Raw genomic sequence first — 14315 nt, 5'->3', positions numbered from 1 at the left:
CCACTTGCTCTCTCCTGGTCACCCCCTTTTGGGACCAGCTTTGGCAGGTGCCTGAGCACCGCAACTATCTCAAAGACTCAGACTGCACTGTGTCAGTTTTGATTCTCCATGGGTCTTTGGATCACTCTGGGATCTGCAACCTTCTCTCATTCTCCTGTAATGAACATTTCAGAAGTTAACTTTATAAACTGTTAACAGTTCACATATGTTGAAAAGATCGCATGCTGTTTTTCCTCTTCTTGGATATTGTCTCCTGCTGCATCATTGACTCATCGGCGGTAGCCCGAGCGGAGAAGACCAATTTGGGTTGTGTGCTCCATGTGGTTGTCATCTGATGCTTTCATTCATGACACAACAGTTTCTCGAGTGCCTGTTAGGTGCTGGGGATCCAACAGTGAACAAAAAGAGGCACGCATTTCATGCTTTTCAGGAGAAGAGGACAAAAATCAAATAAAATGAAGAGGAGGAGTTGGGTGGAAGGTGTTTGTTTCCCTTTCATAAGAAGAGGCCCGGGAAGGCCTCACTAAGCTTTGAGAACCTCAAGAAGAAGAGGAGGAGTGAGGGGTGGCACAGCGGTTGAGTGTTTGCGTTCACACCCAGGGCTGTGATCCTGGAGTCCTCGGATCGAGTCCCACGTCAGGCTCCCTGCATGGAGCCTGCTTCTCTCTCTGCCTATGTCTCTGCCTCTCTCTCTGTGTCTCTCATGAAGAAATAAATTACAAAAAAAAAAAAAAAAAAGTGAGTCATGCCTCCTGTAGGTGAGAGGGCTGCAGGTACAGAACCTGAGCAGAAGCACACTGGCTTTAGTGAAGAACATCTGTTGTATCTCATTTGTAGGAAAGCCTAAATGTTTTCCTTTTATTAAAACAATTATTACTGTGTCCACAATTCTGCGGTGTCTTCTATTCTTGGCAACTTCCAATTCAAAGGCTTTTTCAAGATGCTGCAAATGATGTCATCTACAAAATCATTTAACATGGAATGTCACTTGGGTTCGAAGGTATATTAGAACTTGATCTCAAACAAGAAAGCTTTTTGTGTATGGAATGAAACGTTCTCCCCAATGTCTTTAGTGAGGAAAAAAAGCAAGCTATAGGGTGGTGGCTGTGGTACTGCTTTTGTGTTGGGAAAGGAAAAAAAATAAATATATAAAAAGAGATTAGACATCACATTGATATGATGATGATATTTTAATGGTGTTCTGCCCCTAAAGTTGTGAAAGATGGCTCCTGGTTCTCTGGGATACTTGAGACAGAAAGATAAGGTGCTTTGCTCAGCGATGCCCTCTTGTTGCAGAGCTCTACCAGGTTCTGTTACATTTAATGTGGGCACCGAAGTCTTCGTCTGTTTCTTTTTGTCTTAACCCACCCTTCCAGTTGTTTAATGATTTTGTAGAAAAGATAGTGGCTTTTGTTACAAGTAATAGATCTTGATGGATTTGATGGATGCAGGGTAGAACAATAGGAGTTTATTCTCATCTATAGAAAGAACCCAGAGACAGTGCCAGGCCAGAGTTTGTTCACAGCCAGACTCTTTCTGTTTCCCTGTTGAGGCAATGCTCCCCCCCCCACCCCCAAAGCCCGCAAGATGGCTGGGGTTTTTATCACTTGTATCTAGACAAAAATCCCTCTAAGAGTGTTTCTCTGTACAACCCTTTTTTGGTCAAACACAGGAGGACTTTGCCCTACTACAGCCTCCAGCTGACTTGCCCTTGGCCTCATTGGTCAGGATTGGGCCAGTCTTCAAGCATTAAAAAAAAAAGAAAAATCTTGAAAATGCTTGTCTGGCATTTTCAGTCTGTATCATGAGAACCAGGCACTATCAGCCAGGAGGGAAGGGATCAGGTATGGAGGAGAGGTGAATGTGTTCACCATGGATAGTTTCCTGGAAATGAACAATAATTCAAACAGACAGGTGTTCTGTGTCTAAGATGTAGAGCCCCAAATTTCTTCCCGGGGTGCATTGGCGATGCAGTCAGTTGGGAAGACTGTCTCCAGCTTGGGTAGCTAAGGAGTTAGCTATGTGCGTCACATACTGTTTTCAGCTTCTGAGCAATTCATGTGTTGCCCTTTCCTCGACAACCAACCAGACACATCTAAAAGTTCCTTTTGGAGGATCCAGAGATATGAAGGATGGAAACTAAATCAAGATTAATTGGAGAAAACTTTTCTCAGCTCTCCCTACACAGATGGTTAAAGAGTGTTTCCTGACATCATCAGACTTTGCTATTTTGGTGTTGCTGCTACATAAGGAGCCTGAAGCTCTGGGATATGGTACCAGATTGACATAGCAGAGTCTGGTTTCAGACATTTCTCTGGGCCTCTTCTTTGATGGGAATTTCCTTTTCAAAATGACATTTATTTCCCATGGAGACCGATAGCTAGACTATGCGTCTTGTGTAGTTTGCCAGAATGTCCTGAGTGGGTTCACATCCGTGGTGACAGAGAATGAAGTCATATTTATATTTAGCTCTCTACCATCCCTTGAATTCCTTCTTCGGGGAAGACTGTCCTTTTCCATCAATGATGTCATTGAGACATTAATGGCTCGGCAGTTTCCTGAAAGGTAGCCCAGAACGCTAAGAGAAGCAAGTTAAGTGACTGATTCATTGTGTGCAGAGATCACCCTAAAACCATTAGTGGTCTTTCCTTTCACATCCCATTCTTGAAACCCACAGTTGTCATCATGACAATTTTTCAGGTCCTTGCCTATCTGCCTGTTTCTCAGAGGCATCTGTCATCTTCATGAGTTTTTGGAAAAACCCAAATAAGGTCATCAGTGGATTGGTGTGCCTCTTCATTTTTATCCACTGATTCAGTGTATTGTCAACTAGATTGGAGTCCTTCTCAAGTGGAACAACTAGTCTCCTTTGGATTGAAAGGATTTTTTATTTTGAGCTTATTGGAAATTAGGAGGAAAGGGAACTATGTACGGGGGGAATATTAACTTTTTGCTAACTGGACGTTTGTGTGATTTTTGACTTGTAGAAGATTACAGTAGCAGAATGCATCGAGACTCAGAGTAAAGCCATGACAATGCTCACCATTGAACAGCTATCGTACCTCCTCAAGTTTGCCATTCAGAAAATGAAACAGCCAGGGGTAAGAAGAATGTTCCTCTTGGTAGAAGCATAAATGGAAAACAGTGACTTTTGTTCTTTGCTGTTAACATTCTTGTTTTGAGTACACTTTGCTTTGCAGACACCTGGGCATTACTCTTGGGGCCTTCTTATGTGCCTGGCTCAACAACCTGTAAATTAAGCATAAGGTACAATGACATTCAGTTAATTCTCTATAGTGAACACTCCATGTCCCCAAGGAGTTTAATTGGGAAGTGACATGAAGTAGTAGAAAGTTGGTGGGGATTCAGAATTGTGGTTGGTTGTATGAAACCTCATGCCCAGACCCTCCGGGTAAGGAGTTTTTGTGCTGCTTCCCATGGGAGTTAATAAAATTCCATTTCAGTGAGAGAGTGGTGTACAGTCCACTTTACATATAACTAAGGTCTGATGATGGAACCTCCACGTGAAACTCAACCCGTGAGACTCCCATAAAGGATGAGATGTTGGTTCATTCCTTCAATTTTGAAATGGAATTTGTTGACAGCCTTTGTCCCTTAAAGGTAATCTGGATGTGAAAGCAGAACTGCCATATTCCACTGGCACACCCTGTTTCCTAGTGGTTACCCTCTCTAGAGTCCCAGTCACATCATATCCATGGTGGTTTTAGTTTTTTTGTGGCATTTTTAAGGAGGATGACCATAAAGTGCCTTGTTCTTAAAAATAATACATTGTGCCCATATAATCAACGTGTCATGACATTCTTCGTACAGACCAATTTAGAGAAACTTTGAGAGTAGGGTTTTCCCTTTCTGATTTGCACAAAGGCACCATATGGGCTAGTGGTGACCTTTTGTTAAACTCTCTAGAGTCTGCTGCTTTCTAAGTTGAGAGAATATATAGCAATATAGAACCTCAGGGTACTGAGTAGACACTCTGGCTTAATTTCTTAAAAAAAAAAATAACGAGCTTTTGTTTTGAGATTATATTCTGAAATATGATACCACGAAAAAAATTCAGAGCATGCCAATTGGGTGTTGCTAAATTGGGAATCTATTTGTCTCTGTAACAAAATCTCCGTCAATGGAAGCAAAAGCATAGATAGCCTCAGTTTGGAAAGAAAAACAACTTTTTTCTTTCTTTCTTTCTTTTTTTTTTTTTTTTACTGTAGAGTTGTTTTTATGTTGAGTGACATGGAATTACTTCCTGCTTTTCCATAGGCTAAATTATATCTGCTGAGGACTGTTGTACAAAAAAGAACAGACTCCTGTAGAGTCGTCAACACTGTAGAATTATAAACCAAGGAGAAAAGTCGAAGAAGGCCTTAATTTCTCACATAAATTGTTTGATATAAAATCAATCAGGGCAGAAAGTTACCAATGATACTGAAGCATCTTTGTAACTTGCTGTAGCCACACACTTTCCTTCTCGGTAAAAGAGGGCTCCAGTGACTACAAGTGGTAGCCCTTTCACATGCCATGCTTGGCTATCATTTGTTGTTTAACTAAATCTTTTAGGTGTTGATTGATTTTAAGATTTTGAGATTTTATTTTTAAGTAATCTTTGTACCTGATATGGGACTTGAATTTATAACCCTGAGCTCAAGAGTTGCATGCTTCACCCACTGAGCCAGCCAGGGGCCCCAAATCTTGTAGATTTTTATATATTGATAAGTAAAAAACATCTGTCAACAAACTGGGCCTTGCATTTTGAGCTGTTTCAGGGAGGGCTTAAGAACATGGCTCAAGATGAAAAAGTTTGACATGGTCCCTGTGTTGAGGGGAATTTGGTTTCTCGGAGGAGCAGCATCTTACTATCTTGGTTTTCCCCCAAGTGTAAAATATTTCTTGGCACTTAAAGGGACTTTATTAAGTGTGTCTTCTCTGGGTAGGACCACATTTCACTGTCAGTTTTGGTTATGGGTATTTGCAGGACATAGGTAAGCCTTATTAATAAGCCTTATTCAGAGTTCATATCTGGGGTGATTGATGGTGTGTTCTGGTCAATCTTTATAGAAGAAGACAGGACCTGCTATTTGAATATATATTGGAAACAGAACAGATAACAAAACAAGAGTCTCCCCTCCCCCCATGATTATTGATAACCAGGCAGAGCCTGAAGCTGAACCAGCTTGGTACTCCCCAAGGTAATTCTTTGGGGGAAACCATTAGAAACTGTACTGTGGGAAAAGTTGTCTCCATTTTAAAAGTACTTTGTTACTATTAATGCTTGGTTTTCCACAGTAATGATGGGGGTTTGTGTTTCTGTGGGTGTGTGTGAGCATCTTTTCTTTCTTTTATAGACAGATGCATTCCAGAAGCCTGTTCCATTGGAACAGCATCCTGACTATGCAGAATACATCTTCCATCCTATGGACCTTTGTACATTGGAAAAGGTTGGCCTCCATCAAAGAACCTCACCGTTGTAGCCCACAATTACCGAGATGACCAAAGACCCTCCCTCACTTCCTGTGCCCCATCTCAAGTTAGATGGTTTCTCTGCCTTTCCTCTGTACCATTTTATTTGGATGGAAGAACTCTTGATCCCCTTAACCTTCTTCCAAGGATTGTAATGGAGTGTTGAATTCCACTGATTAGCTCCAAATATTACTTCTCCTGGTGATTGCACCCTTTTACCTGAAAAAGTTACACTTCTACGAATCAGTGATTTGATCAATTTGAGCCTTACCTCCTCTTTTCTTTCTCTCAGAGGTGCTAATGAGGGCAGCAGGAAGGAGTAAAGAGAAAATTAAGTGTTTGGGGAAACTTTCAGATTGCTGATAAAGATGGTGGCTTCCTAGAACTTATTTGACTGTTATGGATATGTTTTTATTGCCTGAAGGTGCTTTTAAAAGTTCTGGCTAAAATTCCATGCTGGAAATTAAACTTGGAATGCTTTAGATTGTACACATCATCCTGGTGCTAAATTTTCAAATTTTTGGCACCAAAGTATAGGTAATGAAAAGCACAGATGAGGAGAAAACCTTATATTTTTCTTGCTGACCCCCAAACACCGAATCAAACTTGCTTTGGAAAATTGCACACACCCTCATGGAATTCAAGAAAAGAAGGCATTCAGAAAAGACGGGTGGAATCCTAGCTTCACCCATTTATAGCATTGGAACTTTGGACAGGTTCCTTAACATTCCCAGACCTCAGTATCCCTGTCTGTAAAATGGTGATGATAGTAAGTGTGTCCTTGTGTTCTTAGTGACAAGGCTTACGTGAGGCTGTTACAAAGAATAAAAAATATGCCAGTATATAAAATATCTTGGTTTCTTGGAAGGGGCTGCGTTATAAATGACAGCTGCTAAAAGAGGAAACAGTTCAAGTTACTGTGATGAGTTCAGTGACTTCTTTTTTATGGCGTTCTAGATTTCAAATATAATAGCATCTTGGGAAATGGGTAAAAAGCATTAATTAATTTGGCAAATGACTGCTAAGAAAATGATGTGGGGACGCAGGTGTTAATTGGCTGCGGCTTGTACAGACTCCCGGGTTATTATGCTCCTTGCTTTTTCTTCCCAGAATGCTAAAAAGAAAATGTATGGATGCACAGAAGCTTTCCTGGCCGATGCAAAGTGGATTTTGCACAACTGCATCATTTATAATGGAGGTGGGTGGCTTAGATGGTTCCTAAAAAAAGAGTGTGTATGCTGTGTGTGTTGCCCAATATCCTACCCTTGCTAAAAGAAACATACTCTTTTTTTTTTTTCATGCTCCAGGGTAAAAAAACTGAGAATATTTGTGTATAGATTGCTAATATATGTGAATAGGGGATGGTGACTCTGTGCTGAACTGATACCCGTCGTGGCTCCGGCTATATGATACTGCTTACCTGTCCTTTTAAAAAACTTTGTTTTAATGGAGGAATAATTACATGCAGTAGAATGCATAGATTTTTATGAGTACATTCTCTGAATTTGAGAAATGTGTAACCACCTCAAATGTATAACTACAACCTCAAATAAAATCTAGAATATTTCTATTACTCTATTATATTCCCACTTGCCCTTACCAATAAATCCATCCGTCTCGTTTTTTTTCTGTCCCTATAGATTAGTTTTACATATCCTAGAATTTCACATACATGGAGTCATAGTGCATTCTTTTGTGTCTGGCTAATTTCATGCAGTGTAATTTTTTTTGGATTCGTATGTCGTGTGTTACCAGTGGTTTTGTTCCTTTTTATTACTGTGTTTGGTTTTTTACTATATTAGCATGCAATTTATTTATCCATTCCCTTTGTTGATGTTGAAGGATATTTGGGTTATTTTCAGCTTTTGGCTGTTAGGAATAAAGCTGCTGTGAACATCCTTTTTTGTCTTTGTATAGACATATATTTTCATTTCTCATGGGTAAATACTTAGGAGTGGTAGTGCTGGCTCATTGACTAGGCTGTTATTTATATTTATAGGACATTTTGGCAAACTTTCTGCAAGGTGGTTCTATCATTTTACAGTCTTCTAGCCATGCATAGGAGAGTCTTAATTGCTCCACATCCTTGCCAGCACTTGATGTTGTCTGTATTTTAAATTTGAGCCATTCTTGAAAGTGTGAACTGCTATGTCATGGTGTTAATTTGCCTTTCCCTAATGATTAATGGTATTGTGTGGTTTTTCATGGACTTACTAATCATTTGTTTATCTTTTTTGATAAAATACATTTTCAGATATTTGCTCATTTCAAGAACTGGGTGGTTTGTGTTTTTATTATTGCATTTTAGGAGTTCTTTATATTCTGGATAAAGTTGTGTCAGTTGCGTTTTTGTGGATTGAGCCTTCTGGACAGAATGGAAGAGGATTTCCATTAGAGTCTCCTCTCATGGCACCTTTCATATTGCCCTACCTTCTCCCACAGTCCTCTCTGTCTACCTTTTGGCCAGGTAGCTCTTTCAGTGTCCTGCTCCATTCTGTTCCTCTTCTTTCCTGCTTATATACTCTGCCTTGATGACTTTGTTTTAGCCTTCATTGTCAGCCTGTGAGTCCTCTGAGCAGCCTTCCCTTATGGACCCAGACCATATAGTTGCTCTTGTTAGGAGATCTTACAGTACCTGTACTTTCCCATGGTAGCATTTATCACACTTCCTGGATGGGGCAAATTTTGTTTGAGTTCCTTACCAGGATGTTAAGATCTTTTTTTTTTTTTTCTCTTTTTCTTTGTTGTAAGATCTTGAAGAGTGGACACCCTGTCTTTTTCTTGTATGGCCCTAGTGTAGATTGTTAGCTAGTGTGCAAGGGAAGATGTATGAGTGGGTGGATATCTGCTAAAAGCACATATTTTGCGTTATTGGCTCAGTAGCGGGGCTAGGGGTGTTGGGAGGGGAGAAAGAGGCACTCAGTTGAAAATTCATCTAAAGATTATAAGTTCAAATATATAGAAATACTGGTAAGATCACAAAAACAAGTGATTGAGATTAGGTGGCAGAAAAAGCATTTCAAACCAGGATGGCTATTGGCCAAGGGGAGAGCTAGATTAGAGAACTGGGGGAATGAAGTCCTGCCCAGCCTGAAGGGAACACCATTGAACACCCCAGTGGTTTGTTTGTTTGTTTGTTTGTTTATTTATTTATTTATGATAGTCACACACACAGAGAAGCAGAGACACAGGCAGAAGGAGAAGCAGGCTCCATGCACCGGGAGCCCGACGTGGGATTCGATCCCGGGTCTCCAGGATCGCGCCCTGGGCCAAAGGCAGGCGCCAAACCGCTGCGCCACCCAGGGATCCCTCCCCAGTGGTTTTTTGATAGAGTTACCACATCTTTTGAGTTTTTAAGACAAGCCAGGAATCGAGGCGTGTGTGTGTGTGTGTGTGTGTATGTATGTGTGTAAAATCTTTTGCCAACAAATTCACAATGTCTGAAGATACCATAAGGTCTGAAGAAAGATGGCTTTTTGGCCATCTTGTCTTCTGGTATAGTGTGCAGGTGAGGGATTTAGAGTTAGATCTGAGGCCATGTTTTTTTTCTTTCCTTCTTTTTTAAAGATTTTATTTATTTATGAGAGACACAGTGAGGCAGACATAGGCAGAGGGAGAAGCAGGCTCCCTCTGGGGAGCCTACATGGGACTTGATTCCAGGACCACAGGATCACGAGCTGAGCCAAAGGCAGATGCTCAACCACTGAGCCACCCAGGTGCCCCTGGAGCATTTTCAACTCATTAGCCAAGTAGTCGCGAGTAAGCAACGACTTTGGAGCCTTGGCTTACTCATTAATGAAATGGGAACACTCATACTTGCTTCCTAGTACGGTTTCTTGAGGAGTTAACAAGGAAATGTCTTTTGAAGCACTAAGCAGAGCAGAGCTACTCAATTATTTTCTTTCCCCTGTTACCCTTCATGGGTTGGAGTTCGGAACAATGGTTGAATAAGGCTCCTTTACACTAATTGGAGGCTTTCAAATGTGAAAGCATCTTCCAGATACTATTAACCTGTGAGCTGTAGGAATCCCACACAAATTACTCAGTTTCAGAGATGACATTGAGGCACCAAAGATTGGTCAGTGTTTAGGGGAAGTCACATAATTTGAACCAATATTAGGAGTCAGAATCTTCTGGTTTTTATCCTTCAAAAGCTTAATCCTGGGGGAAAGGAAGTTGAAAGGTTGTCAGTGGAGGGATAATCCTTTGGGTGTTAAAAACATGTTTCCATTTTAATTAATTCATATTTTCTTATTCCCTTAGGAAATCACAAATTGACGCAGATAGCAAAAGTAGTCATCAAAATCTGTGAGCATGAGGTATGTGTTTCTCACTGTCCTATTTTAAATGCACCCACAGTGTGGGGCTGGGGGGCTGGTTTCCATGTGCAGAGTCTCTCAGTGGTCAGCAGTTTTGGGATTTGTTGAGGTGTAGACAGTATGCCCTCTCTTCAAAGAAAAGTTAAAGTGACAAAGAGGGGATGCCAGTGTGTTATAAACCAACCCTATCTTAGCCATGACCATAGGAGCTGGAAATGACCCTTTATTATTCATTCTTTTTTTTTTTTTTTTTATTTTTTATTATTCATTCTTGAGTCATTGCCAAGCACTCGGCATCCTGAGTTATCTTGGTAGCATAGATAGGGCTCATAATTTCTTCACCCCACAGTCTGTGGCATTGGGCTATGCATACTCTTTTACAGTTCTCATGGAAGATGTTTGAGTTTTGATGTTATGTGAGAGAACGAACGGTCCTGATTGTTTCTCGGTGTGGCCTGGAGAGTCCTGGAGAGTCAGTCTCTCTTGGAAATACCCAGTGGGGTGTGTGTGTGTGTGTGTGTGTGTGTGTGTGTGTGTGTTTTAAAGGTTTTGTTTATTCATTGAAGAGAGAGAGAGACAGAGAGCATGAGCAGAGCAGAGGTAGAGGGACAGACTCTTGGCTGAGCAGGGAGCACGACTCAGGGCTTGATCCCAGGAACCTGGGATTATGACTTGAGCTGAAGGCAGATGCTTAGCCAACTGAGCCACCCAGGCATGGTATGGAAGAAATGAAACTCCTGGGCTGTGTGCCCTGACGCTCTAGTGGTTGTGGGGTAGGCTGGGAGCAGAAATGGTTCCAGGGAGGCTTTATTAGACACCCCATTTTAAGGGTGAAAAACCAAGATGTAATAGACTTCAACATGTCTGTGTACTTCATTCCTTCATTCATTCATTTGTAAGGAAACATTTGACTATCTTAGGATATGTCCATTTCTACATATTTTTATGAGAGAGTTTTATATCTATATTTTTCACTTAGTGTGTTTCCTCATTCTAATTAAACACACACAGGAAGGACAGAGTTTTTTGTTTTTGTTACGATGATTTTCTTAGCATAAATGTTAGAAAGGCATCTACCATGTCTAAGGCTGTAAACATAGCAAAGACTAGGTAGATATTCCCTGATTGGCTTATGGAAAAGCTGTAGCAACTTAAACAGCACCCTGGGTTGGGTGAGAATGGAAGTTTTTCTGTGTCCTCCTCAATATTGGAAGTTCTTATTTAAAAAACAGGTATATATTTTCCCTACAATGCGATCAGTGAAAACTGGCATATCGCTGTGATTTTGGTTTGCACTTCTTTGATGACAAGTGGTGATGGCCTGTTTTTGATATGTTCGTTGTTGATGTGGAGTTTTGTGTGAGTGAGTTGTCCAGTTGTTTCCCCCTTGGGTTTTCATTTGTTTTCCTACATTTGGGAGCCAAGGCTTTTAATCGTGGGTTGCCCCAAGGTGGAATTTGGGGCAGAGTATCTGAACCCAGGTACTCTGTGTCTGGCATTTCTGAATCTACCTGTTAGCAATATTATGTTATCACTGGATGATCTCCGAAGCCAGGGCTTGTTTACCCAGTACCTTTGGAATAGCACACAGGTAGAAAGGGGAGAAGGGGGAACCATATGCCACCATTCATTCATTCATTTATTCTTTTGCTCCCTTATTCATTCAGTTATTCATTGACTTTTAAGTTAATCAATTATAGTTACAACATTATTAGTAATAATTTATTGAGCACCTGCTAGGCATCTGGTACCTTACACGATGCAGAGATAAAGAGAAAAACAAGTCTGATGAGACAGTAATAGCAACTAACAAACAGGGTCTGACTTGCTTGGGTTCAAATCCTGGCCTTGCCACTTTGCTGCAGTTAGACCAGGGGCAGGTGTCTTGAAGAGAGAGGAGGTGGTGGCAGCTTGGTCTAGGTGGAAGCATGGGGGTTGGTGGGAAGTAGTTGGACTCCCTCTTAAAGGTGTCCCCTACTGCGGGACCTGGTTTAGCTAAACTTAACTGCTGTTGTACCGTCATGCATTCCTTAAGGGCCTCCAGATGTGAGGCCCCTGGGATGACACATCCTAACATATTTTTGCTTTGCAGATGAATGAAATTGAAGTATGTCCAGAGTGTTACCTAGCTGCTTGCCAAAAACGAGATAACTGGTTTTGTGAGCCTTGTGTAAGTTTCATTTTCTTTCCTTACTTCATTTTCTGAACCCCATGTCTTAGATGGCTACCCGAGGCCACTTTCTTTCTTTTTTTCTTAAATATTTTATTTATTTATTCATGAGAGAGACAGAGAGAGAGGCAAAGACATAGGCAGAGAGAGAAGCAGGCTCCCTTTGGGGCGCCTGATGCGGAACTTGATCCCAGGACCCCAAGATCATGACCTGAGCCAGAGGCAGACGCTCAACCACTGAGCCACCCAGGTGCCCCTAGAGGCCACTTTATCCAGGTGGCTTATTCGATGAAATTTGGGTGAAGATTATTTTATTTTATTTTATTTTATTTTACTTTATTTTATTTTATTTTATTATTTATTTATTTATTTATTTATTTTAATTTTATTTTAATTTTATTTATTTTACTTATTTAAAAAAAATTAAAAAAACAATTTATTTATTTATGAGAGATACAGAGAGAGAGAGGCAGAGAGAGAAGCAGGCTCCATACAAGGATCCTGATGTGGGACTCGATCCCAGGACTTCAGGATTATGCTGTGGGTTGAAGGCAGGCGCTGAGCCACCCAGGGATCCCCGTATTTATTTATTTTTAAAAAATGATTTTATTTATTTATTCATGAGAGACCCAGAGACAGGCAGAGACACAGGCAGAGGAAGAAGCAGGCTCCCTCTTGATCCTGGGTCTCCAGGATCACACCCTGGGCTGAAGGCAGATGCTCAACTGCTGAGCCAACCAAGCATCCCTTGGGTGAAGTTTTTTTTTTATTTATTTTTATTTTTTTTATTTTTTTTAATTTTTATTTATTTATGATAGTCACACAGAGAGAGAGAGAGAGGCAGAGACACAGGCAGAGGGAGAAGCAGGCTCCATGCACCGGGAGCCCAACATGGGATTCGATCCCGGGTCTCCAGGATCGCGCCCTGGGCCAAAGGCAGGCGCCAAATCGCTGCGCCACCCAGGGATCCCTTGGGTGAAGTTTTTAAATGCTGTTTTAGTGATAAAGCTATGACAAAATGTGAGTAATCCAGGTAGAATAAACCTCTGGGGCTGAATGTTCTCGTACCAGAGGGAGCATTGTGATTTCCTGGGTTTATTAATCCCCGGGCCAACTGCAGGGTAGAGAGCAGGAAGGTGCTTATTAGGGAGGGGACCCTCCACAGTAATGCAGATAGCAAGCCGGAGGAGAGTTACTTGAGGATGTTCTTGACGAATCTGTGTTGAGAGGTTCAGAAATACCTCTCTGGATTGACTCCATGGTCTCTCCAGTGACTTAGTTTTTGAGGGTAGGGGGTTGGGAGAGAAAAATCACCCTGTTTTCCTCTTGGAGCTGCATTTTCTAAACAGGTGTTCTGCCCAGAGAAGCATGTCCTTGGGGTGGGCTGGTGGGAGGTTGGGAGGAGGTGTAGGGGTGGAGCTTCCTGGGCTGCAAGATTGGGCAAGCAAAGTAGAAAAGTAGAAGATAGTTTATGTCTCTTCCTGTCTTTGGAGATAAACACCTGCATTTGTTAAGGCTCTGAGCAGCCTCGATAAAGGGCAAAGGTGGCTAATACTGCCCTTGTTATATGCCAGGTACAATGTACATTTATTCCCCCAGCTTCCCAGAGGGTGTAGGCATTGCTGTCTCCATGTTTCAAAGGAAAGTGTTCACTCTTGCTCATGGCCATCCAGGCAATAGCACTAGGGGCAGGATCCAAGCGTGGTCTGTGCTTCATCCCTCTGCTTCTTCATTCACCCCCCGCCCCCCGAACAAGCTTTGCCTGGGCCTGACTTGGCCTCATGCCCTCCTAGGGAAGCCCACTTGGGAGACCTTGCTTGGAACTGTTCTCCATTCAGTTGGTGGCCTTGCTGTGTCCTCCCACAGTGAGCTTTACATGTGTGTCTTGCTGTCAAATACATACAAACTCTGGATTTTGTTTTTCTTTTCCTAGAGCAATCCACATCCTTTGGTCTGGGCAAAACTGAAGGGGTTTCCATTCTGGCCTGCAAAAGCTCTGAGGGATAAAGATGGGCAGGTTGATGCTCGTTTCTTTGGACAACATGACAGGTGGGAGTTAAAACCAGCTGCAAACGTATAGCTTTCACTGAACCTTTGATACTGTCATGGATGCAAGCAGGAGTGGAGGTATTATTATGTTATTGTCATGACACCCACCCGTGATCTTATGGTTGAAAATACAGTCCTGGGCTGTGTTCAGCCTGTTAATGTGTGGGCTTCCGTGTTTTCAGGTATGTTAAGAGAAGAATCTTGCTTTCGTAGTTTTGTTGATGAAACTGGCGCCAAATAGGTTCCATGGCTATTTTAAGTGCTGCTGTTCTTTTTTGGATTTTCTAGAGTAAATTAAACTG

General features: G+C 41.6%; 1 protein-coding gene across 23 annotated transcripts in view; it reads left to right on the top strand.

Annotated features, from left to right (window-relative positions):
* The window catches only part of ZMYND8 (zinc finger MYND-type containing 8), a 143492-nt gene that overhangs the window by 64109 nt on the left and 65068 nt on the right, over positions 1 to 14315 (top strand). For 22 of the 23 annotated variants that reach the window (XM_025470320.3, XM_025470335.3, XM_025470332.3 and 19 more), the window contains 6 exons: positions 2988 to 3101; positions 5361 to 5453; positions 6586 to 6673; positions 9739 to 9794; positions 11887 to 11964; positions 13898 to 14013. In XM_025470320.3, the coding sequence (XP_025326105.1) occupies positions 2988 to 3101; positions 5361 to 5453; positions 6586 to 6673; positions 9739 to 9794; positions 11887 to 11964; positions 13898 to 14013 (545 nt within the window). Of the gene's footprint in view, positions 1 to 2987; positions 3102 to 5073; positions 5205 to 5360; positions 5454 to 6585; positions 6674 to 9738; positions 9795 to 11886; positions 11965 to 13897; positions 14014 to 14315 lie in introns of those variants that run through there. The other variant, XM_025470330.3, reaches the window with a different exon arrangement.

The sequence above is a fragment of the Canis lupus genome, chromosome 24 (genome assembly GCF_003254725.2).
Source record: "Canis lupus dingo isolate Sandy chromosome 24, ASM325472v2, whole genome shotgun sequence".
NCBI classification, from domain to species: Eukaryota; Metazoa; Chordata; class Mammalia; order Carnivora; family Canidae; genus Canis; species Canis lupus.
The sequence above is the reverse complement of the archived record's forward strand: the minus strand, read 5'-3'. Positions and strand labels throughout refer to the sequence as shown.